Source organism: Gymnoscopelus braueri (assembly GCF_963280865.1).
Source record: "Gymnoscopelus braueri genome assembly, chromosome: 17".
NCBI lineage: Eukaryota > Metazoa > Chordata > Actinopteri > Myctophiformes > Myctophidae > Gymnoscopelus > Gymnoscopelus braueri.
In genome coordinates, this window is record NC_137617.1 from 43,255,980 (window position 1) to 43,283,308 (window position 27,329).

At 40.7% G+C, this 27,329-nt stretch overlaps 2 protein-coding genes across 2 annotated transcripts in view; both read right to left on the minus strand.

Moving 5' to 3' along the window:
- The window catches only part of LOC308104262 (kelch-like protein 38), a 116,100-nt gene extending 113,351 nt beyond the window's left edge, over positions 1-2,749 (minus strand). Inside the window, exon 1 of the mRNA XM_080454655.1 lies at positions 2,673-2,749. The gene's annotated coding sequence lies outside the window, so the exon portion shown is untranslated. The remainder of the gene's footprint in view (positions 1-2,672) is intronic.
- A 6,724-nt stretch (positions 2,750-9,473) lies between these two features.
- LOC308105162 (kelch-like protein 21) lies at positions 9,474-26,767 on the minus strand (the record flags this gene model as incomplete). Its single annotated transcript, XM_080455793.1, has 13 exons — positions 26,710-26,767; positions 22,032-22,140; positions 21,312-21,506; positions 19,031-19,165; positions 18,741-18,932; positions 18,299-18,442; positions 17,945-18,080; positions 15,698-15,838; positions 13,505-13,666; positions 11,807-11,998; positions 11,463-11,609; positions 9,612-9,788; positions 9,474-9,484 (listed from the first exon to the last, which is right to left on the minus strand). The coding sequence occupies exons 2-13, from the start codon at positions 22,110-22,112 to the stop codon at positions 9,474-9,476; spliced, it is 1,713 nt and encodes a 570-aa protein (XP_080311919.1). The 5' UTR covers positions 22,113-22,140; positions 26,710-26,767.
- Between the last annotated feature and the right edge of the window lie 562 nt (positions 26,768-27,329).

Below are 27,329 nucleotides of genomic sequence, written 5' to 3' on the forward strand. Positions count from 1 at the left end.
CAATCAGCGTCCTCGCTCATTGTTTTGTGATTGACAGCGGGGGTAGGCCAATCAGGTGGAACCAGAGTGGTTCACACGTCACTAATCAATACACCTTTCATACAAGCTGCTCATTAACATCAAAGACAAACCAATTACTCCTGGTGATAATCACTGCAGCCTAAAGTGGCTTAATTGGACATCAAAGGGCCACTTGGACATCAAAGCTACATTACTCCCGCCCAGCTCCAGCCCACAGCCAAATTGCCCATATAGGTCTGCAGGCCAGACTCACTCCTGAAATAAAATACAAATGAGATTTCTGGAGGGAGGGTTTACCAGGCTAGATGGGGTCTACTTTAATATCAAACTCTGGTCTATGTCTGGTCTGTGTCTTTATTAGCCTTAGATCAAGACTATCGTAGATGTAAAGTGTATTTTATCGAGTCTGACTTTTACTTTCGTATAGACGAGTCTTAGCGACCCCCCCCCCCCCCCCCGAGTTTGCCCTGGAATGTCACCATTAAAGCCTGGATTTCTCCAAACATGTACAAATGCAAAATTTAGGTGTTTACCCGCTTGCCCCAAATGTTAACTAGGTGTCCGACGTGGTTGTGTAATGTATTAGTCCATATGTTTCAATAAAGACGTGTTTTAATCCCGTCTGTGGTCGATTCTGTCGGAAGTTCCCAATGGGCGGTAGTGACGGGAGCATCCGGTGAAAGTAGGAATTACACTCAATATAAACAATAAGTAAACGAGGGGGAAGAAATGGCGTTCGGCCACAGACGGGATTAAAACACTTCTTTATAGACAACTATGGACTAATACATTATCAAACACTCCGGACACCTAGTTAACATTTGGGGCAAGCGGTAAAGTACCTTATATTTTGCATTTGTACATGTTCAGAAAAATACGGGCTTTACTGGTGAAATTCCAGGGCAAACTAGGGGGGAGGGGGTCGCTAAGACTCTTGTAAATATAAAAATGTCAAAATCGATCAAATACTAAATACTTATCTAAGGCTAAGTCTTTATCCCACCATTACTTTCACATCACCATCACTTCCTCCTGGTTAAACAACTCACTGGTTGTTCCTTTACTCACATGTATTTAACATCTCTATTAAACACCATTCTAACATCAGCCTCAATCCAACGTCCAGCTGTAAACAAGCTCTCACAACACGCATTGATTGATTGATGTATGTAGTTTATTTAGAAAGACATGAGAATAGTACATGACAGTACATAACAGTACATGGAAGTACAAATTCACAATACAAGGTCTACTAAACTGGAAACCCTCATTAAGCATTACGCTTGTTTAAGATGAGGACCCCATGCACACAAATCATGATGAAATATAAGAGGCAGGCAGATATACACACTACTATACAGAATGTCATACAATCAGCTTTCAGGTTACTGGTATGACGAGAGAAAAAAAAAAAAAAAAATATATATATATATATACAAAAGAGGAAAATGAAAGAGGGGGGGGGGGGGTAGGGAGGGGTAGGTTAAGACTTAGACAGGGGCCATTTTCGAATTGCAGCCTCCTGAAGGTGTATCTTTAGGGCAGTTTTGAAAGTGAGTAGGGTTTTACACTCCTTTACTCCTTTTGGTAGGGCATTCCACATTTTTGATGAATAGCATGAGAATGAGTTCATACCCTTAGTTGAGCCAAATCTGGGTTGAACATGATCAGTGGAGCTGCCTCTGGTGTTATGATCATGGACTTCATTAACATTTTTGAAGTATTTTGACAAATACAGGGGGATCCCAATGTTGTGGTGTATCTTGAAGACCAGGCCCATAGCAAGTTGCTGTACTCTGTCCTCAACCCTAAGCCATCCAATCCTAGCAAAATGAGCAGGGGTTAGATGGGTTCTGTGATTGAGGCCAAGAAGTAGCCTTACAAGTTTGTTTTGGGATGTTTGGAGCCTTGTTTTTAAGGCCTTGGAGGTGTTGTGATACCATGAAGTGCATGCATAATCATAATGACCTTGAATGAGGGCCCCTGCAAGAATCTTCAGAGTATTCTTACTGACTAGGCGATCAATCCTCCACAAATAGCGTGTTGTTCGGTTGACATTTTTGATCACTTTTTCGGCGTTTTTGTTACCGGAGAGGTTTGCCTCCAAGATGGAGCCCAGGTAGGTAATTTCATCCTTTCTTTTGATGACATTATCACCCACTTTGATCGTGAAACTCTCTGCCTTGCTAAGGTTAGGACTGGACCCAAAGAGGATGGATTCAGTTTTACCCAGGTGTAATGAAAGTTTGTTGTCAGAGAGCCAGATGCAGATCTTGTTGAGTTCGGAGCTGAGAGTTTTCTCAACCTGCAGCCTGTCCCTGTCCGAGACTAGCAGGGCCGAGTCATCTGCGAACAGGAACAGCTTGCAGTCGCAGGCCGATGACATGTCATTCACATATATCAGGAACAGTAAAGGTCCTAGTATACTTCCTTGTGGGACACCACAAGTCACAGGGAGGGGGGGGGACTGGGTGCCGTTTACTTCCACCACTTGCTCCCTCCCTTCCAGGTAGGATCTCATCCAGTTCACTGACGTATCATCAAAACCTATTGCTATCGCAAATGATACAAACATAACGTACACATGTATATGTGTACAACAAACGTAAAACTCATGAACACAAAGATAAACACACCTCAAATAAACATACCTCGTTGTTTTAGACGTTTTAAACTTTAACAACAAACACACTTTCCTCCACCAGCTCCTCTTCAAAGGGACGAGGTGTTACACCTAACTGTGTCCTCCTGACAACAAACACACTACAGAAGATCAGTTCCGGACACAAAAACTCCTGTGTAAAGTTGTTGTGACCTGCAGGGGGCGCTATAACACCAACATTCCAAGAAAGCAGGGCTGAGGAGAGCTTTTGTAAAACAGCTCTATAAATCAGTGATTTTCATGTCAAGGACCCCCAAATGGATAAATATTTGAACGCAGACCCCCATCTGAAAATAGGTTGTGCCAGGGACCCCCAGAAGCAAAGATCTGGGTTACTAAATGTTCACTAATGTTCAAGATTTTTGAAAAATAGCAGATCTACTGTACAAGCTCATAGTGTGGCACGAAGTGATGCGGCATGAGCTTGTAGATCTGCTATTTTTTTTATAGCCAAAGTGTAAAAGGTTAACTTTCGCTGGGGACCCCCTGGAACCCCCCGAAGGACCCCTGGGGGTCCCCGGACCCCATTTTGAGAACCACTGCTACAAATGAATAAAAATGAATAAATGCTGAACCCTCCTCATTGATAAAGCTGCAGGACAGTTTGTAAGCAATGACCTGTCCCATAACTATCTCCAGTGGTGAATGATTTATAGCACTGAAGTGGAAATGTGCAAACATTCTGCGGAAAAAGCAGATCTACAAGCTCTTGTGAAGTATAAGGTTAATATGTCAAATGATATACTCCACACAAAGGTTTGAGAGTGGAACTCAAACCATGAAGCCTAAATGCAGTATATCTGTGGGTTCCAATACATTCACATTCTGCATTATACTTATTACATTTATTTTTTAATAAGTTTTAAACTTATTACAGATCTCAGTGTAACTATTAATCTACTTGAGAACTTGTCCACCATGACCTCTGTTTTTATGAATTATGACCCGAGTCTTTATGAGCGGCACTTATTCTTATTAAGTCTACTATACCTTCATACCAAACTATGAATGTATGTCATGGAATGCTGAATTGGCATATGTTAGCATTTTTCTTTGTGTAGAAATAAATGCTAATTAATTGACACAAAATAAGATAAGATAAACCTTTATTGCAGATGTTATATGGTGAGTAAATAAAGACACAAGTAGCTTTATGAATGTGTGGGCAATGAGTCCTTTCCAGCGTAGGTCTACTAAAAGACAACAGGTTCTGATCCCCATCATCCTACAAACTATGGTATTACAACCACGGATAGTTCAGTAAATACCATCACATACAATGTCATATTTTCTACTCTCATGTTTAGGTCATGTCTCAATGGCACGCACTGTATATTCTGGAGTGTTTTAACCTCCTCGCTGGTTCAGAGTTAAATTAACACTCTCTATTATTGACTTCCTCGCTTCTTATGTAGTCAAAAGTCATCTGATATACTGAAGCTTTATTTGAGCATATCAAGTATTTTTCAGTAATATCCTGGATACTATGCACTGTTCAGTTGACAGACATTTAAGCTATTCAGTTGACAGACATTTGGAGAAACAAAAGGAGGATGATCCCAGTGGTGGAAGGTATCTCCAAGTACTGTACTTCAATAGAATTTTGAGGTATTTTTAATCAACTTGAGTATTTCAAAATTGTCCTCAATAACTTATACTACTTACATCATTCACAGAGGTAAATATCGTACTTTTGATTCCACTCAAAATAAATGTGTGCTTTAGTTACTCAATGAGTTACTTGCATATCTCTGCTGTCGGGCAGAAACCAGCTAACTCCAAAATGTTCATTTTTCAGGAAATGAAAAAAAAAAAAAAAAAAGTCAAAACCAGCTAACTCCAACCCCCTTTGGTGGATAGACATAAAGGATGTTCAATAGCAGTGATTTATAGGGAAAAAAATGCATAAGCTTCAAAATGGAGTTTCTGCCTGACAGCAACGATATATAGTTATGCCTGGTCGCAGGGCCGCATTAAGGCCCCTCAGGGCCGTGGAACTATACCAAATCAAAGGCCCCCCCCTCAACATTAATCGGACAATATTGGGTGCGTTCACGCGCACGTGCGTTTGGTACACGTGCCACCGCCAGCACGATCGGTGCTGACACAGGCACTGGGCACAGCCTTTCCAACTTCAGTCTATGCTATAACTACAGTGTCTATCATTACAAATTACGTTTATTATTAAGGAGGTTACTTTATGGTCATTACAGTCGTAGGCTACTAGACATATGGTGATGAGATGGGTAACAAATGTTTCATATTTATTTTCTTATTCTTCATAAGAAATTCAACAATTCAAGTTTAGAATTGAGAAAACAATACTCAGCAGAGATGGGAAAAGTACTACTCACTTTCTTTACTTAAAGTAGAAGTAGCCTCAGATACACTAACTTTAGTAAAAGTACTCATTCAACTAATTACTCAAGTAAAAGTACAAAAGTACAGGCTCTGAAATATACTTGAAAAGTTAAAGCAAAAAGACCTATTGAAGTCTACCGCAGTGGTTCTCAACCTTTTTACCACCTCAGAAAATAATATTATGGCTCACCATTATGACTGACTGATGTTAAAATACAGTAGGTAGACCTACTACCCCATCCTATTCAGCTATTTGCACAGTACGAATGTATTAAGAATATTTCATTTAGATTTTCACAGTGTACATTATGGTAGCACTAAGACAGACAGACAGACAGAGATGACATTAACAACTGTGAGCTACATTATTCAAACACAGCACGTGAGATACAGTCTAAGCTAAGCCTACTTCAAACTAGCTCCATAAAGAACCTCTCACTCCGCTATTGTATAGCGGAGTGAGAGGTTCTTTATGGAGCTAACTTCAAACAAACAAACACACACACATCTTCATTGTAAGATTAACTCACCATGCTGCGCCGAGGTTCAAAGAGTTTAACGCACAGCACTTCCAAAGTTTGTACAATGTTTAAGTCACAGGAGCTGGTTTTCATATCGTAAATATGAACGTTGGCACAAATCTTGCGTTTAATCCACATGGTTCTTGTTTATTTGTGTTGCTGTCACAGACCAAGACCATGATAGCAGAGTAAAACTGGTTAACAGAAACAAACTTACGCTAAAAGTGGAGGATTTCAAAATAAGAGCCACTTGTAAAGATTACTCGACAGTAGTATTATTTTTTTGTTTACTTACAGGAAGTAGAAGTGACACATCAGTACCAGCGACGGTATGCAAGAGGTTTGCATCTGTTCTGCCGCGCAACATTAAAACTAAAGCAACATATGTTTCTAAATATATATAATTCACACAGCAGGGCCCGAATGTATACATTTTTATAAATAATAAGAATAAGAATATATATAATATTAAAATAAAATAATATATATATATTTTTTTTTACAATAATATATATATTTTTTAAATACATAATTCACACAGGGCCCCTGCAGGCTGCAGGCCGTGGAACACAAGTTCCACTAAGTTCCGCGGTTAATGCGGCCCTGCCTGGTCGCCATTCTGCCTGTAACGTTAGATCGACTGATGTATGACAGAAAACACTGAACGTTCTTTTCATTTACAAACCTTATCTGCAGTTACATCACTTCATCCCACCCCCCAAAAAAATCAACTTCAGTGGCACTTGGTTGTCGCAGGGGTAAATAAAGTCTAGAATCTAAGGGGTTCGAATTTACCACCGGGGCAACCGGCTTTGACGCACATCTATACGAACACACTGTCCGTGTTCGGGAGAGGGAAGCTGTGTTAGCGACTCCAATGGGCTGGGGGTAAAAAAAAGGGGTGAAAATAACTGGCAACTCTAGAAAAAAATATAAAAAGAACAAGGCTGATTTATGTTCATTATATCAATTTGAGTTTCTCTTTTACAAAAGAACAAAAGATTGTGATTACTCTATATGTTGACCGAATACTGACATCCAAATCAAGTACTCATGCGCATCTCTAAAAACAATATTCAGTCTCTAGCAGGTTTCTGTAAAAATGTATGGTATATTGCCCCAGGGCTGGCCTTTATTGATGTAGGTTGTGGTGTGTGTGCGTGTGTGTGTGTGTGTGTGTAACTGGGCCTATAGAAGGTATAACTGGGCCTATAGAAGGTGGTGGGTTAGTGAAAGGATGCCACTGTCCCTGGATGCTGGGGTTGTCTGTGCGGAAAGGCTTGTGGATGACGTCCAAGCCAGACTGATTGGTCAACTTGGTCACAAGCTCCTGAATCTGCTGGGAGGTTTTTGTCGTCGATGGGTTCCTCCTTCCTTCACGTTGCCATTCACTGCAAGGACATAAAGAAAAAGAAAGCCATACACAGATGAGTATGAAAATGCATTGGGACCCCAGGTTTAAAGTCACTTTATCAACAGGGGGGACAGTTGCTTATAGCGCCCCCTACAAAAAATGTATGAGTACTAATAATAATAATATGGCCAAGCAGCAAAATTGCAACTTCTTGTCATAATTTATCAATCTAATAAGCAATTTTGTTAGACAAAAATAACTTGACAGTTCCAAAAATCAACTGTCATAGATATAAATTAACTGCTAGTTAATCAGAAAAATAATCAATTTGAATAAAAGGTCAATTTGAAGTCTTTGAATTTTCCGCTTTTTATATTTATTTTTTGATTTCAACATCTTGATTTTCCTTCATCACGTGCACCCTCATTTGAGTCAATAAAGTCATATATATACTTAGCTTTGTGCCTCTGCAGCGGAAAGCTCATATTGACTATTTTCCATGTGCTAAGTATAATTTGGCCAGAAGGAGCATATCTTCATATAATTGGTCCTCACTAATGCTCATTATAAGATGTTACCATTTTTGTCTACTCACCGTTGAATGAAAAAATCTAATATTTTTTTTAAGCCCCAAAAGGCAACAACAAAACAAAACTACAGCTACATGTCCACAAAGGATGAGACACTCTGCGTCTCATTGGTGGGCTATGTATAGTTCGGAAACCTACCTACCAACGACATCATCATTGGGGAAACTACTGCCTTTCTCTTCTTGGATCATCAATAAAAAAAAGGTTCTTTTTTTTCTTTGGCATTTCGTTAACTCTTTAACACATTAACCGCCAAGAACGTAGTCCTACGGTCCGTTAAATCCAACTGTTAAGCGCCGAGACCGTAGCCCTACGGTCCACGGTCTTTTCGCGCTACAAATGTCCGGGTTCACTTTCGGATTTTTTTTGATCCACTTCCGTTTCCGGTTTGATGACCGGAAACGGAATTATTTGGGATCCGGTTTTGACGATCACGTCCGCTCCCATTCTACAGACGAAACTGAAACTCAATTCTCTTCCTGTAGTTTTTTCTCCTCGCATTTCACTGTTTAACGTAATCCGCTCTAACTACAACATGGATGCCCCGTTTGACACGTGATTTTCACTGGGAGATACGTTGAGATGTCGCGGATGTAAACAGACCGTTTACGGCTCAATCTTAAGGATTTTAACAAGATCTATGGCGACATGAAAAAAACAAAAAAACAACAAAAACACCTTGGCACTGGTGAGTACATTATGAGATTAACCTCTGGCGGTCGATGTGTTAACTGTCAGAGTATTTATAACTAACTGCCAGCGATTTTTCGATTTTCTTACCATTTCAAGTATTCACAGAATATTTATCTCCAATATGATTGATCCCCTGAGGGTTGCTAATCACGGAGGGTTTCACTGTGCAAAAAAATAATAATGTCATTGCGACCTCTCATTCGCTTGTTATACGCCGTTAAAAATAGCATGTTTCGGCAAAAAAAACATTAAAAAAAACCCACAGGAGCCGAGATACAGGATTTTTAAGTAATACGTTAACCAGGAAGTGAATGGAGCAGTAAATCTTTGGATCACGTTATCTCCTGGTTTTATTTTTATTTTTAAATCATCCAATCTCGTCGTTCACAGGTAGGCAGTTTTCTGAACAGGAACAGACTAACAGGTTGAACTTACCTTTCAACAAGATGGCGGTTCTGGGAGTGACGTATGCATCCATGGAGGGACTGGAAGGGAAGCCCCTCAGCTCTGATAGGCTGGCCAGGAGCAGCAGTAGCAGCATGGGACGCTGTGTCCATCTCTCTCTCCTCCTCATCTCTTTCATCTGAGTGAGCTGGGTCTGAGCAGAGCTTCTGAACTCAACTCAATGGGATGCTGACCCTACCATCACAACACAGTGTCTCTTCTCTGTGACGTCCCAGCAGGAAGCTTCTTAATCATCATTGTTTACATTATATCAATCTATTCTAATCATATTATATATCCATCTATATTCTGTCACCTTTAGGGTTGAGACCCTTAAGGATTTTAACGATTCTGGTTTGTTAAGGATTCCCTCTTAACGGTCCGATTCCATAACGGTTCCCTTTGACAATTCCTATATTTATCAAACATTTGAATGAAAGCCAAAACTACATACATTTTTTTTTAATTCAGTCAGGCTCCAAATGGGCCCTTACAGGTCTGTAACTCGAGAGTTATGGTGGTCCTTGAAGTTAAAACGTTTTAGAACCACTGGTATTGTAATTGTATAGCAGAAATGAAGTCCACATACCATGCTTCTGACAGAGTGACAAACCGGTTCCAAATGTGATGGAACCGATTCAGGTTCCTTAATGTTGGATAGAGTTCCTCCGGTTACGGACGCTAACCCTAGTCAACATCAGAATCATCATCAGAATCATCTATGCCTAATGGGACCACCATGATCCCTCCTCAGCTTGAGAGAGACACAGTTGGCACCGGAGTAAGTATCAGGGACCTTCCCCACAGTTTCCCACGTGTCCGTCTCTTCACAGTAGCACTCGATGTGACGGGCAGAACTACATGAAGAGACACAAACAAACAGCCGTGAGAGAAATGTCTGGTGTGGACAAGACGACATATTTTCCCAGACATTAATGGAGCAGTAGTGTCATACCTATTGTCGCCTTTGTAGTTATAGAAGCTCCGCCCTCCTAGTACGTAGATCAATCCATCCACCACAGCCATGCTAGGCGAGTAGCGTTCCACTTGCATAGGGGCACACATGGTCCACTGGTTGGTCTCGGGGTTGTAGCACTCCATCCTATTTTCCATTGTCCTATTATCATGAGAATGCAGACCACCTATAGACAAACAAGAATTAACAGGATAGTGACTGTTAGTGTGTTTTATAATATGCTCAAACTACAGTAGAGTTTAGGTGAGTCTATTAGGGAACTAAGATCAGTGGTGGAAAGTAACTGAATACATTTACTCAAGTACTGTACTTTTAATTTACCTGAATGTTTCTTTTTTCATACTTGTAACTTCTACATCACTACAAGTCAGAGGCAAATACTTTACTATATTTCTTTTTGCAATTATTTCTCTCTCTTTCTTTTTCCTTTATATATTCAGGGAAGCCCATTGAGAGCAAGCTCTCTTTTTCAAGGATGCCCTGATAACACCATATAGAACACATACAATAATAAAAAAACAATAACAAACATTTGAATCAAATTACAATGTCAAAGATGCAAATAAGAATAGTGTTACATGAAACAGGTGCAGTTCACTGTGTAGTGTGTCCTCAAGAAGAACCCTAAATGTCTCTATTGACACCAATCGCACCAGTTTCAGAGAGTCCTGAAGTTTGTTCCATTTGTGTGGAGCATAATAAATGAAAGCAGTCTTTCCTTGTTCACAGCTCTTACGTGGACTGGTATATCTAATGTGTTTGTGAACGTGTTGAATGTCCAGTAACCTTTGGTTCTAAAAGCGAGGATAGGTACAAAGGAAGCTTACCACATAAGGACTTACAAATAAATAAAATACAATGTTGCTAATGTCTACGAACTGCTAACTTTATAATATAAATACAGTGATTGGTGTACAGTGATTTGACCGTTTACTAGGCCTACTTACTTTGCTAATTTTTATTATTTATACTAAACATGCATTAACTGATAAATGATGATTATTATTATAGGTTAAGCCATACAGCTACTCCACCTGAATCAGATCTAACATTAAAGTGATCAATACATTAATGCATTACTTATTACAATTCATTAATACAACTCTGAAACTGTGAAAAGGGCCGTTAGCCATTTGGTATTGCAAGCATATTTACATTTTCTGCCTATATTTTTTCTCTTGAGTAAAAAAGTATTTCTATATTCTGGTGTTGTTATTCTTACTTAAAGGCATACTAGGTAACGTTTTCAACAAAACTAAAGTTAAATTGTATATCTTTTGTGAGTGGCAAAAGTTTCACAACACCCACTCCATGAATTTCACCCCCGGAAGCCTTTTATTTATATATTTACTATTGAACGGTGAAGGGGGGGACTTTCCCGGGGAAATGACGTCATCTGGCCGGAATACGGAGGCGGAAATGCACTGGTTTCCTGTTTGGCCAGGAACTAACGCAACGGTTTCCTGTTTGGCCAGGAACTACCGCGCTAATAACAAAAAGGAACCTCACGCTGATTTTAAGAGAATGTAGGATTGGAAGATCGAAAAAGAACAGAAAAAAAAAGCACAGCTCATGGTAACTAATGCTCCACTGGCTAAGAGAAACGATCCGTAGATAGTATAAAACAATTAAAAGATCGCTTTTTGAAACGCTTCCGGCTTCCGGTGAAAACGAATGGAATTCTGGGTAATCGAGGACTACGGAAATTGTATGCAGTGACGGTAGTGACCAGCAGAGGTTGCTAAAAATCGTTATTTGTGATTCTGCATTGTACAACTTTAAGTAAAAAAAAAAAAAAGAGAGTACTTCTTCCACCACTGACTTAGAAGAGGTAAAATACCTGTAACATAGATCTTTCCATTCAGAACACAAGCAGCTGATCTATTACGTGGAATCTGCATAGGAGCGACTTCTGTCCACAAAGATGTTTTAGGGTTGTACTTGGCCACCTGGGGCCGTTTTGGACTGAAGACATTTGGATCACCACCTAGAGTCCAGGAGGACACACATGTCAAAACATTATTCACCGTCAACAGGAGAAGCATGAATACATCATAATACCAAAGGATTTGTAGTACATTTTCAGTGAACCATTATGCTTGACATACACTAACACTACATGAAAAACACAACCTCATGAAGCCCAGCAGGCTGAACCTGCAGGTGCATACATCTGTTCCATACCAATAAAATAGAGCTGTCCATCAAGTGCGACCACATTACAGCTCTTAGAATCGTAATGCGCTGTCACACCGACAGAGTCCATGAGCTGCCAGGTGTCCGTGTTGGGGTCGTAGCGTTCCATCGAGGGGTCCCTCAAGTTATCAGCCCCCCAGTCCCCCACTGCAAACACATATCCATCCAGCATCACCAGGCCTATGTAACATGTGGGGTTGAGCAGAGAAAAAAAGATTAACTGATGAAGTGATGACCTTGGCCATAGGTGCCTATCCGATGGGTGCTCAGGAGCTCGAGCACCCACGGGAGACAGCGAGCACCCACTAGAAATGCGGCAGTCGGACAGTTAAAATGCTTTGTAACATGCACGCTGCACAGGATGCATGACATCCTGTGCAGTCATTCAGTGCCAATGACGTGTAACACGTCACTTTTTTCCAAAGCCCACAGTGCCAATGTGTAAGTTACACACGTTTGAAATGTTACACGGTGTAACATGTCAACACTGTTTTCAGTGTTTACGCTAGATGGTCCTATGACTTCCGGAGAAAAGGTATACCTGGAAATAACGTGATCACAACAAACCCAGCCCTGTCCGATCTAATGTTAAAGGATTTAGAAAAATACATTTTGCTTTGTTTCTTTGGCGGGAACAAGCTATATTCAACAGCCAACAAATAAAGAACGGAGGGTGACACGCCTTTTTTCAGATGGAAGGAGACACTCCTCTGTCTTTTGCGACACTCTGTGTGTTGATCGTCCTGGAGCTAAATATTCTGTGTCTCTTGAAAGGTTAGTAAAAATTCTCAAAAACGCTGGCACCACTGGCTGCAGACTATTCTGAAAAACTCTGGCAGTGAATGAGTTAATACTCTCCCTCTGTAATCTTTAATGTCTGATTATTAATTCCTTGTTCCAATAGTTATCATCCGCCAATAATCAAATTGCACAACTTGAACTTGAGCTCCCATTGGCAAAATTGCCCCATAAAGCGCCTCTGACCTTAGCCATAATGCACTATGCAGCATCTCATTGGGTAACCAAGGCAAAAACACTTAGCGGTTATTCCAAAACAAAGACAGGGCAACAGCTCATTTTAAATGCTGAAAATTGATTATATGAAAAAACAGTATCTATGATCTATGTTATAATTTTACATTCTCGTAAAAAATACATATACATTACATACATATATTCTATAAGTCATGTTTGAAGAGCTAAATCCACCCCGCCTCCAACATTTCCCATACTAAAGTCTGGGATGTCAGGAGTGGAAGTAGCATTACCTTACTGTTGCTTGACCGCACCACTCCACTAACACAGCAGTATGTACAATTAGCAACTGGATCTAGTTGTGATGTCATTATTCTGCAGTTGGAACAGATACATTTTTGCTACCTGTACAGATGCCTTTTCAGAACCTGCTCATTTTAATACATTTCCATATAATTTGATATAAAGCAACTGATATGGTCTAGAATTATATTCTGAAATGCGTACATTTGGTTTACAAATGTGGCTATTTGGAAACAGACCATCTACTAGCTGATGTGACATGTACAGTAGTGAGCTTGTAGATTTGCTATTATTTGAAAGAAAACAATTAAAATCATTTTTTTTTAAAGTTGCCTATGGTGACCTGACCAAAATACGGCCCCCAGGGTTAATGTGGTTCATTTGAATGTGATAGTTTGACAATCTTACTCAAGTCATAGCATGGCTTTTTCATGGGAGCCATCTTCAACCATGAGTTATGGTGAACATCATAGCGCCACATCTCTCTATTGCAAAGATAATCCTGACCCTTATTATCCAGGGGGAGATCATCATTATCGAATGAGCCTCCGGCCAAATACAGAGTGGAACCTATGGTGGAAGAAGAGCACAATTAAAACAATTAAAACAATAAATGAGATTTGAATATGTATACACAACTTTACATTTCTTCCATCTTATTGTGATGGTTTACTTATAAAGCCAAGGAATTCACCAAAACAGTACCAGTACGCTGCCAGGTGGGCTATATAATACACTTTATTTGTATAGCACTCAAAGTGCTTTACAGAGCCAGAATAAAGCACAAGTGCTTTACAGAAAAGGTAAAAACAATTTAACAATAAAGCAAAAAAGAAAAGAAAAAGCATAAAACATAAACAAATATAAAAAGGCAATGAATCAGTCGAAACAGTGAGGACTTCAATAACACAGAGATTTAAAAATCAACTAAAGGCCTTTGCAGACAGGGTGCGATTAGTCAATCAGTTTTTACCGCATGCGAAAAGACGCACAAATCGAACTGGGTTCGATTGAAGAAAAAAAACGCACCGCCGCAGCCACTTGCCGCACGGCAAATTCGGAGCCGGTGTGCATGAGGTCATAGAGAACCATGTGTTCATTAAAAAAAATATATTGTCCGTTTTTTCCGTGCGAAAAATCGCACCCTGTCTGCAAAGGTAATAGGTCAGCACTAGAAGACCCGAGGGGTCGGTTTGGAACATATCTAGGCAGGCAGTCATAAAGGTAGGAAGGTGCCAGACCATTGAGAGCTTTATAAACAAGTAATATATTTGAGTGGTGCCAGCCACTCCTACACTTGACCGTGTGTGTGGGTCTGTCCGTCCATTTGAGCACGGCCTCAACAGCTGCAGCTGATTGCAACACAAAGATGCAACCAGTTACACTAATTCAACACCAACAGGAGTGCAACACAGAGGCACCACTCACTTCACACTGGTTTTAAATCAATCCTAAAAAACAACCGGAAGCCAGTGTAGTGAAGCTAAAACTGGAGTAATATGTTCCCTCATCTTAGTTTTAGTTAAAACACTGGCTGCCGCATTTTGAACAAGTTGCAATCTGTCAATTGTTTTCTCTGGGAGGTCAGAGTAAAGTGCATTGCAGTAATCAAGCCGAGAGAAAACAAAAGTGTGGATCAACGTTTTTGCATCGCCCAACGACGGCAATCTTGGTAACATGATTAATGTGTGTATTAAAATTCAGAATCATTAATAACCCCCAGGTTCATTATTTTACTTTACTTAGTGTTACTTTCTGCAGTCAGGTTACAGAGTTGACTTATTATTGATTGTCTTTGCTCACTAGAACCAATTATGAGAACTTCTGTCTATGTCTATCTATCTTTATATCTATTGATAAATTAGGGTGTTGATCTGCCAATGTTATAATAATAATGATAGATACGAGTACCGGTAATTATCTTGTATGTGTGTTAGTGCTGCACGATTCTTGCTCAAATGTGAATCACGATTTTCCTCCATAAGAATTGAGATCACGATTCTCACACGATTCTCACACAATTCTCTTGTAAATATAAAAATATAAAGCAAAAAAAAAAAAAAAAAAAAAAAAAAAAAATTTTAATTGAAAAAGAAATCGTCATAATTTAAAATCGAGATCGCATAGGTGTCTGAATCGAGATCACGATCTTTTTTCGATTAATCGTGCAGCACTAATGTGTGTGCAAGATTACATTGATTTCTATGAATGGCAGCTTGTCCAACATGATGGTTGCTAAGCTAGCATTGAACAAACGCTATCGTTGGGTGGGGCTTAGTGATCAGTCTATTCAGAGGTAAAACAGTAAGGATCCATTACAGGTCTTAACCCTCGTAGGGTCCTCGGGTCCTTTTGACCCGGTTTAAAATTTTCAACATGAATTAAAAGTATGTAAACATTTTTTGTTCTCTATGAAACTTCTTCTATTTGCCTTATTTACTGTACTAAACATGTGATATGAAAATGAAAATTTTCATTTTCATGAAAATGAAAATTTTCACACAGGGCCTTCGGGTCAAAGTGACCCGAAGGCCCTGGGTGTGACTAAAACACGAAGACCCTACGAGGGTTAAATTGATTGACTCTGATGGTAATCCTCACCTGATGCAACCACAGAATACCCGCTTACTACCAAGGGCAGTCGTCCAAGAGTCTTCCACTGATTGGTCAGGGGATCAAAGCTCTCAACTTTGTCATAGTTGTACCTGGCCGAATTACTATTCTGTAGCAACGTCACGATCACTTCAACAAACAGAGGAGAAGGAGCAGATGAGACAGAGTAGATTAAAGAGTTGAAGGAGAAACCAAATGTATTTGGTTGAGCTTTCAGTGTGGCAGCCCCAACCCTGTGGAACTCTCTCCCCATGGAGATTAGAACCTTCTGGGATAGAGCTTTCAGTGTGGCAGCCCTAACCCTCTGGAACTCTCACCAGAGAGGCAGCACCAAATTAGCAGTCACTGAATGAATCCAGGAGAAAATTGGTATGCATTTTGACATGTATAAAAGCGCAATTAACTAAATGAAAGCTTGAATTGTTAACTAAAAATGATTAAACGATGCAACTAGAAAAAGTGCTCCTCGGAGCACAGGTCTCCGCCAGGTCAGGTAGGTTATTGGGGCCTCTTGGTGGCGCTATAATAGGCCAATGTGAAAAGGGTACCATTTCTTCCTCAGCCTTTCATGGCAATCGGACGTGGTTTCTGGTTTGTCATTTTGTTAAAAAAATTTGTTTAGCAAAGATCGTTTGTTGGTGGCACTATAACAGGCCAATGTGAAAAGGGTGGCATTTCTTCCTCTGCCTAGTGGGAATGTGCGTGCAAAATTTCACTTAAATTGCATGCTGCGTTCATTTGAGACATTTTGTTCAAAAAGGACCAATCCTTCAAACTTTGGAAGTCAATGTTAGCCAATCAGGAAGGAATATGAAAATTCCTTCCTGATCACTTGACTATAGAGATACTGTGTACCGCTTTGCGTGATGTTTGGAAAAATCCGAAGGAGTAATATTACAACAAGTAAGACGCACGAACGCGGGAAGCGAACGCAAACAAATTTTAAAAAGTTTTTAAAAAAGTAACCAATAAAGAAATTTAAAAAAAATACAAAAAAAATCTGCGTTAAAATGAGCATCTTAGAAAAATAGAAATTCACAAAAAAAAAACTTTTAATGTTTTTGAACAATTCAACAAAGTGTTTGAAGTGCCCGTTTCACCCACTTCCGGGGGGCGGAGACAAAATCCGAGCCCGAAGTATTTGTTCGTAGACCCCCACTTAGGGGGGGTAGAAAAAGTTTCGGAGCGATTCGGGCACTTTTCATTTAACATGGGGTTTCAATGGGGAGTTTTTAGGAGCCTTCTCCGGGGCGTGGCTTCCGGGGGAAGGGGCGGGCTTAAACGCAACCTTGACAGGTGTGTTCAGTTTTCAAAGACCTTTCATTTGATGTATGGTACGTCTAAATTGGACATTTACTTATCTCAGAGGAGCTGCACGCAGGCAGTGCACACAGAGACACAGACAGAGACACAGTGCACACAGAGACACAGAGACACAACCCGAGCACGGTTTCATAGTAAGCTCCACTTGCGCGGAGGCGCGCCTCCTTCCGCTGCGTTCGCAAAAATGTTTTACAGAAGTTGGCCTCCTGGTGGCTGGGTGTGCAGGGCAGAGGTTTTTCTTGGCCTGTAGGGAGTGTGCGTACAAAGTTTTACACAGATCGGTCCAGTTATAGGTAAAAACGCGAATTGGCCTGTTATAGCGCCACCATGAGGCTGATTTGAACATTGTCAAGTGGCATTTCTTCCATGGCCTAGTGGCACTGTTCATGCAAAGTTTCACAGCAATCGCACACTGTGTTCATGATTTGAGGCATTTTGTTCAAAACGGACCACTCGGAGCCAATCAGGATGGAATATGAAAAATCTGCTTGGTTTAATTACTATAGAGATCATGTGTACCGATCTGCGTGATGTTTGGACAAAATCTGTAAGAGTAATATAAAAAAAAGGTTTTGCCAAAGATTTGCCTCTTGGTGGCGCTACAACAGGCCGATCTGAAAATTTCGGGGCAGAAATTCTGCTCTGGCATCCAGGGAGTGTGCGTGCCCAGTTTCGCTGCTCGCAGACGGACGGACGGACGGACGGACGGACGGACGGACGGACGGACGGACGGACGGACGGACGGACGGAGGACAGACAGTCCGGTTATAGTCTCCACCATGCCTTCGGCCTGGCAGAGACAATAACCATTATGAAGTCTGAATATCAAACCACAGTCATATTTATTATTGGCAAATAAGCTTTTTCCAGCATTATCAGGTGCAACATGCATGCATGTGTTCAGCAGGGTACCTGTGGTCCTGCGTGGGCGTGATGTGTTACAGTAGGGACGCTCCTTGGCTTCAGAGATGAACCTCTGGCTCAGAGGCTCAACCACAGTGAGGAGGTAGGAGGGACTGACGAGAGGCAGACGGATGTGCTGTAGCACCTAAAAGAATGCATAGAACACCAAGTATTTACCAGACCAACTGGAACAACATTACATAATAATTATGCATATTACCAGCCAATACCACATATACAGTAGATGCCAAGCATGTATTGGAAAGTGACTCTAGAAACTACCTTGCATTTAGAAGACCCCTGACATATTGATAGGCAGAGACCTCTGATCGTCTGGTAAGGTGAGACTAAGAAATGACTGACCTTTTCAAAGCTGTGCTTGCGGGTAGGACACTTGTCTAACCACAGCATGGCAGCCTCAAACACCATGTCCTCCTTGGGCACATTGAGATGGTCACTGGAGAGAACCTCTGTCAGTCTTTCCACAGAGAGAGACAGGAACTCTTCCTATTGGTAGAAAAAGAAATACAGTAGATTAGCCCATATATGGAGAAGACTGTTCTCATAACATTTTCTCCTCTGAAGTGCTCACTGTTGATAGATGGTTTGTTTAGTGAAATGGACATGTGCCTGTAGCTTATTAATATATATCCAATCACTGTGACTGATTGAATGTTTCTACCCAGGTCTGGGTCAGTTGTGGTGGTGGGAGGTTGAGTAATAGTAATAAAACAATGTTATAGCAGATAAAAGCCAACAACAGACAAAATCAACTCGGGAAATATATGATTCCTCAATCACTGACCTGCTGGTAGATGAGACTGAAGTGTTCCAGAATGTAATCCATGCTGTGTTTCTCCAACATCTTACAGGAGTGGTCATCGGCACAGCAGTAAATCTCTACACAGTTATTTACGTCCAGGTGACGCCTCATGTATTTACAGCAGGCCTCTCGAACAGCCGTGACATCAAACAAGTCTGATGCTGCTAGCAGGGCCTAGAACAAATGAACAAAATGTCTTTATTAAGCACTGATGTTATGTAGGAGGACAAACATGGAGACAATGAATGAGGTTTAAGATGATAATACATTACCTTCACATTATCAGTAGAGATGGAGACCTTAGAAGTGTAGGCATAGTTCACGAGCAAACCAATCATCTGAGGCTCTACTCCACTGATGGTCACCCTTTCCTGTGTGGACTCCATCATACCAGATGTAAACATGGCCTGTGCAGGTTGAAAAGCTGAATGGTTGGCTTGGGCATGTTTATGGCTTAGGCCTTTCTTATTTACATAGTGTCAACGGTTAATTTAATTAATTGGACATAGCATGGAAATAGCATGATCATCGGTTCCCCTGAAAGCCAAGGCAGAATTAAAATGTATTTCCTTAACAGTAGGTCAATAAAAGTGTCAGTGTTTCCCCTATATGCATTTAACACATCGGGTGCCAAACACGGTCTGAACCGTGTTTGCGCAGAGTAGCGGTCCGGTGCCGAACACGGTCCAGACCGTGAAATATGTCTTTTTGTTTTTTTCGTTTTTCTCCACACGGGCGGGGCTAGAGCAGCTCTGGGAGTACCCATTGTGATCTTGAGAAGGATAGGCCAGATAGATCACCGGAAAAACAAAAACATGGCTGCCATCCACTTCCTGTCTATTTCCTTCTTTAAAACACCTATATCTCCGAATCTGTTTCCGGTGGGGAAAACCGGTCATGCGCGATGCGCGATCCCCCCCCATTGTAACTCGCGAGTGAAATGTTATCGTTCCAGGCTGTAGCCAGGGTCATCGCGCAACATGAATGGATGTTTTTTTTTACATGGATTTGCTCCTCGTGGAGTCTAGAGCTTTAAACAGCAAAGCGCAGTCAATGGGGAGAATGCTGGCACCCAACGTAAGTTGTTATGAAAAAATGCTGGCACCCAATGTGTTAACAGTGGCGGCACGCCACGCCTTGTTTTTGGCCACCACAGCTTGATTTTTATGAAAATAAGAAAAATATACATATATATAAATATATATATATTATTTTTAATGCAACAGATAATTAACAAACTCAGCGGTGTTCAGCTTGTAGGTGCGCAACGCCGTTGTGCGACAGGGTATGAATTGGGCCGTGTTCTCGTGCTCTCTTGGGTCTATGGGTCTCCTGTGAAACGGGTCTCCTGTGAAACGGGTTTCCCTAGGGTAACAGCTTTCTATGGGTCACAAAGGTTTCAGTAACCTACTAGGCTCCACCGTGCACCGTATGTCGGCTCGCTGGAATGTGTTTTGTTTTGTGTTTACAGCTACCGTATGCTTTTCTAAGATGATTTCAACGCAGATGTTGTTGTTCAAAAAGATAGATCAAGACTATCATAGATGTATTTTATCGATTATGACATTTGTATATCTATGAAAGTAAAAGTCTGACTCGATAAAATACATTTATGATAGTCTTGATCCAAGGCTAACAAAGATGCATGCCATGGACGCATTGACGGTGAGTAACTTAAGTTGAAGCTGGTATTTGCAGAAGAATTTGTATCAATTCATATTCCGGCCCAAATCAATAACTTTGCGCTTGCCTGTACATCATCGCAGCATATTAAATCAAGTTGCAACAGATGTATTTGTTTTGTCAAGAGCTTGCAGTCGCGCTAAGTCCATGCTTTTCCAGTTTTAGTATTTACAGCCCCCTTGCCCCCCCCTCCTCTCATTTACTTCACTATTTTCAACCCAAATGCCTGTTGCTGGGACGCATCTGACTGCTGAGTTCTTGAGCTAGAGAAAACCTCACAGGACACAGACTTCAGCATAAACATTTGTACTTCATTTGCGCTACTTTTCTATGTGGTAAAATGTGCATGTTTCTCAGCTGTTCAATAAGCCTCTTTAATTACCCCACTTGTCCCATCGAAGCAGCAGGCATTTTAAATTAAAACATATTCACGCTGAAGCTGGTTGTAGCTGCTATGGTACAGCTTTCCAAACGCAGAGCTACGTGCGCAGTGAATTCCACGCCGCACTATCTCCGTCCTAATCGCCTGTTGCCTACAATGAAGAGCTATGATTCGGGAGTGGAAGGTAACTAATGCCATCTGCAAAAAAGATTAGAATCCGGCCCCCTTCATTTGGGAGAAAAAGAAAGCGGTCGGTGGTGTTGCGTCACTGAAACAATGACTGATAGACAGACATAAAGGACTTGAGGTGAGGTGTTGTTTTGCTTGTCAATAGCCAGAGTGACACTGTCAATCAACTTAATATTTTGAGGAAAAAATATATAATTTAAATTAAAACAATCTTTAAAAAGAATTATTAAAAAGAATTGTCGCTCCCGGGCGCCATGGTTACAACTTCATCCTAGGGGAAACACCGAGTGTGGATTTACCTCAAAGTAAGGGCTGAAGGAGGCCAGTACATAACGATGGCAGGGGACCTCCTGTCCCTCACAGCACAGAACCACATCACACAAGGTTCTGTTGAGACGCAGCCTGTTGAGACCCTCTAAGACCTTGTTGGGATGGTTGGGATCCACAAACATCTCAGCATCCAGGGAGGATAGAGGTACACTGGTGCCGTCCTCCTGAAGTGCAACGACAACAACATCCAGAGGGAGATTTATAAATCAGACAATTAAACTACTATTCATCTGTGAGTAATGTTGCTGATCTGGTAATGATGCTTGAAAATTGTCACACCTACAAGGGACATGCTGTGGTAACTGGCTGCAATTAGGCTAACAAAATTAAAAAAGAGAGAGAAGGGGGGGTCACCTGTTTATTATTATTATTATTATTTATTATTACTATTATTTATTTATTTCTCAACATTTAATCATGTCTTGATGTGTGCTTGCAGGTACACATATTTATGGATATCTGTCACTATCAATTTGTTACTGTATTTATGTATCTTTAGTTTGTACTAATATATAATAAATATTTATTTATTTATGTTGCTTTGTCTGCTTGGACATTAACCAGTAATGGGGGAGGGGGGATGTAGGGGAAAAAATTTAAACTGATATTGAAATGATGTTTTCTTCTGTCTACTCCGCTGACAAAAGCTGAAAAAAACATGTAAAAACAAAACAAAAAATTTCACTCACATGGTCAGTGTCCAGTCTCATCCTCTTGGCAGCCTGTGGTGATTCTCTCTGGCAGGCAGCATCCAGGATGTTGTCAGCCATGTCTGAGGTGAGGTGGAGTGGGTCTGGTCTGCAGAGAGAACACACAACATTACGGTTACATGTGGTCACACAGTGAAATCCTCAGCGTTCATTTAACTCTTGAGAGGGTACAAAGGGAACCTTGATGGAATGAACATGATTCACTGATCATACTAAAACCGTTTTTATTGCCTGTTGATCACAGTGATTTAATTCAACTCAGGCTGAGCATTAGTGAAATGAGGTTGTAATAATGTGGTAAGATGTGAACGAATGGAGTATTGGAGTTACTCTCTCACCACGTTTAAAATGCAAAGAAATAGCTTCTTGACGTGTTAGCGTATTGTTATAATAAAAATAAAACTTTATTTGTATAGCACTTTTTTTTTTTTTTTTTTAATATTTATTTTATATTTTATAGTTTTTATCCCTCGATTTTTGTAACCCTTTTTTCACCCGGTGCCAATTTGCTAAGTGATCCTGGGCACTACACTCCCCCCACCAGCCTAGGGAGGCCAGGGCCGAGCTCATGCCTCCTTCAATGCATGAGAGCCAACTGACCTTCTTGTCACCTGACAGGGGGGAGTTTCCCTGGTTGGACGTAGCGCGTGGAAGGAACACGTAATTCCAACCAGTTCCCTTCCCCTCCATCAGGCGCCCCGGCTGACCAGGGGGAGGCAGTATAGTGACCAGGATTACTACATGTTTTTGTGAGGGTATTAACTACCCTAGGAGACACGGGGAGAACATGCAAACTCTACACAGAGTAGACCCTTTCACCTAGGGTATGGGCACTGATGACAAGGAGGAGAATACACGCCCCCAGCACCCACAGCGTCCCCGGCGGTAATCGAACCCAGGACCTTCTAGCTGTGAGGCGACAGCACTACCGACTGCGCCACCGTGCCCCCTTTTTAAACAGTGTTACAAAGTTATACTATGCATAGATATGCTGGTTATTTGTTCACATGTTATTGTTATTCAGAGATTTGTTTTTGTGCTATTTAGACAGCATGCTGTTTAATCAGATCTTAGAAGGATTGACGTGTACCTGCCATCCTAGTTTCTTTGAAGCACTAAATTGTTTTCTTTGCACTCTATTTATGTACAATTATCTAGCCAGTCACACAAGCAATGCAACTAATTAGATCTCCCCTTGTAAAGGGTATTGGAGCAACCGAGTTAGCGGACACAACTCAGACCCGTGTCTTTGATGATTTTATTATACTAACATTACAATACAAATATACTCTAACACTTCTAGGCCAATAGGTTATAAACCTAGGAAAGGAAACATAAACAACGTCCTTATCTGATCTAATCAATCAACTCTCTCAACACTCTCATGTGACATGTACAAAGTCCCCTGGTTTCAATAGCGTAGTCACAGCTGTAGTTTCTTAGAATTGCATATATTTGTACTTATTATGGCTAAATAAATGGTAAATGGTGCATTTATATAGCGCTTTTATCCAAAGCGCTTTACATAGATTGTGCATTACATTCACCCATTCATTCATACACCGATGGCGGAGGAAACCATGCAAGGCACCAACCTGCTCATCGGGAGCAATTAGGGGTTCAGCGTCTTGCTCAGACAAGGACACTTCGACATTAACTCTCTTGCGGTTTCCAGTTCACTCTACCCGACCACTCCACCCCTGAGCCACTGCCGCCCCATAAATATCCTGAAACATTCTGAAAATAAGATACAGGAAGGCGCTAGAAGGCCACATGTACAGGTAACATGCCAATACAAACGCCACCGTTACATCATAATAATGGATTATTCTACAATTTATGTGACCATTTAGCCAGCTATGTGTTTGACTATAGGGTTCATGTCATTTACTCTGATCTTACACTCTGGGAAGTCACTCTGGATAAGTCACTCTAAATTGTATTTGTAATGCACAAGGTGGCCACCAAGACGCAGCAGAGAGCCTCTCATCACTCCTTTACCATAATAATAGTTATACTAATCAGTGTAGTTGCTAAACAGACTCCACTCCACACACTGCAGTGGGAGACATGATGAAATACCCCATCACACATACCAGCATTAATATTACAGAGATATCTATGGAAGAATAAAGGCTATATACATCACTGCTGCATACATACCTGCATTAATAGTATAGTGGTATAGTGGTATAGAAGTATACAGCCTATACACATCACTGCAACATAGTACATAGCAGCGTCAATATTACACTGCTATCTATAGTAGGATGGCAACCTGGCATCCCTATTTTGGACATGCCATTAAATGAAAATAATTTAAATGATTTTCAAAATATTATAAGAAAACAGCAGATCCACAAGCTCACAGTCGGTGAAGTATAACTACAGTATAGCTACTGTACAGAGGTCCCCTTCACACAAATCCCCTCCACCAAGTGTATGTATGTGGACTGAATATGAAATTAAATGTATGTGTGCAATCATTTCATTTACACAATTATTATGGTACTGTATGCTACTACCCGCTGTGAAAACTTGCTGTCAATGCATCAACCCCATCAAGACAAATACCTGACATGTGCAAACACACTTGGCAATAAGCATTATTCTAATTCTGTTACTTGAGTATTTAGACAGAATTAGTACAGTAGTAGTATTATCTAACCATGATGTCAGCAGCATCAGCACTAACCAGGTGATCAAATACTGAATGAGGAGGAAAAGGATTCAAGCAGACGTTGATTATGGGGTCTATTCAAATATCAAACTCTGGTCTATGTGTGTCTTTACTCTTTATTAGCCTTAGCAAGACTATCGTAGATGTAAAGTGTATTTTATTTTTTCTTGGAGGCAAACCTCTCTGGTAACAAAAACACCACAAAAAAAAAAAAAAGAAACGCCGAAAAAGTGATCAAAAATGTCAACCGAACAACACGCTATTTGTGGAGGATTGATCGCCTAGTCAGTAAGAATACTCTGAAGATTCTTGCAGGGGCCCTCATTCAAGGTCATTATGATTATGCATGCACTTCATGGTATCACAACACCTCCAAGGCCTTAAAAACAAGGCTCCAAACATCCCAAAACAAACTTGTAAGGCTACTTCTTGGCCTCAATCACAGAACCCATCTAACCCCTGCTCATTTTGCTAGGATTGGGTGGCTTAGGGTTGAGGACAGAGTACAGCAACTTGCTATGGGCCTGGTCTTCAAGATACACCACAACATTGGGATCCCCCTGTATTTGTCAAAATACTTCCAAAATGTTAATGAAGTCCATGATCATAACACCAGAGGCAGCTCCACTGATCATGTTCAACCCAGATTTGGCTCAACTAAGGGTATGAACTCGTTCTCATGCTATTCATCATAAATGTGGAATGCCCTACCAAAAGGAGTAAAGGAGTGTAAAACCCTACTCACTTTCAAAACTGCCCTAAAGATACACCTTCAGGAGGCTGCAATTCGAAAATGGCCCCTGTCTAAGTCTTAACCTACCCCCCCCACCCCCTCCTTCATTTTCCTCTTTTGTATATATATATATATATATATTTATTTTTTTTCTCTCGTCATACCAGTAACCTGAAAGCTGATTGTATGACATTCTGTATAGTAGCGTGTATATCTGCCTGCCTCTTATATTTCATCATGATTTGTGTGCATGGGGTTCTCATCTTAAACAAGCTTAGTGCTTAATGAGGGTTTCCAGTTTAGTAGACCTTGTATTGTGAATTTGTACTTCCATGTACTGTTATGTACTGTCATGTACTATTCTCATGTCTTTCTAAATAAACTACATCAATCAATCAATCAATCGAGTCTAACTTTTACTTTCGTATCTACGATAGTCTTAGCGACCACCCCCAGTTTAACCTGGAATGTCACCAGTAAAGCCTGTATTTCTCCAAACATGTACAAAGACAAAATATAAGGTGCTTTCCCGCTTGCCCCAAATGTTAACTAGGTGTCCGACGTGTTTGTGTAATGTATTAGTCCATATTTTTCAATAAATTAGTGTTTTAATCATGTATGTGGCCGATTCTGTCGGAAGTTAACAATGGGCGGTAGTGACGGGGCACATCCGGTGAAAGTCGGAATTGCACTCAATGTAAACAGGAAGTAAACGAGGGGTAAGAAATGGCGTTCGGCCACAGACGGGATTAAAACACTTCTTTATTGAACAATATGGACTAATACATTTCACAAATACTCCGGACACCTAGTTAACATTTGGGGCAAGCGGGAAAGTACCTTATATTTTGCATTTGTACATGTTAGGAGAAATACGGGCTTTACCGGTGAAATTCCAGGGCAAACTAGGGGGGAGGTGGTCGCTAAGACTCTTGTAGGTATAAAAATGTCAAAATCGATAAAATACATCTACGATAGTCTTTATCTAAGGCTATGTCTTTATCCCACCATTACTTCCACATCACCATCACTGCCTCCTGGTTAAACTCACTGGTTCTTCCTTTACTCACATGTATTTAACATCTCTATTAAACACCATTCTAACATCAGCCTAAATCCAACGTCCAACTGTAAACAAGCTCTCACAACACGCAAACGACACAAACATAACGTACACATGTATATTTGTACATCAAACGTAAAACTCATGAACACAAAGACAAACACACCTTAAATAAACATACCTCGTTGTTTTAGACGTTTTAAACTTTAACAACAAACACACTTTCTTTCCTCCCGCAGCTCCTCTTCAAAGGGACGACGTGTTACACCTAGATGTGTCCTCCTGACAACAAACACACTACAGAAGATCAGTTCCGGACACAACAACTCCTGTGTGAAGTTGTTGTGACCTGCAGGGGGAGCTATAACACCAACATTCCAAGAAAGCAGGGCCGAGGAGAGCTTTTGTAAAACAGCTCTATAAATGAATAAATGCTGAACCCTCCTCATTGATAAAGCTGCAGGACAGTTTGTAAGCAATGACCTGTCCCATAACTATCTCCAGTGGTGAATAATGCATAGCATTGAAGTGAAAGTGTGCAAACATTCTGCGGAAAAAGCAGCTCTACAAGCTCTTGTGAAGTATAAGGTTAATATGTTAAATTATATACTCCACACAAAGGTTTGACAGTGGAACTCAAACCATGAAGCCTAAATAAAGTATATCTGTGGGTTCCAATACATTCACATACTGCATTATACTTATTAAATGTATTTTTTAATACGTTTTAAACTTATTACAGATTGCAGTGTAACTATTAATCTACTTGAGAACGTGTTTGTCCACCATGACCTCTGTTTT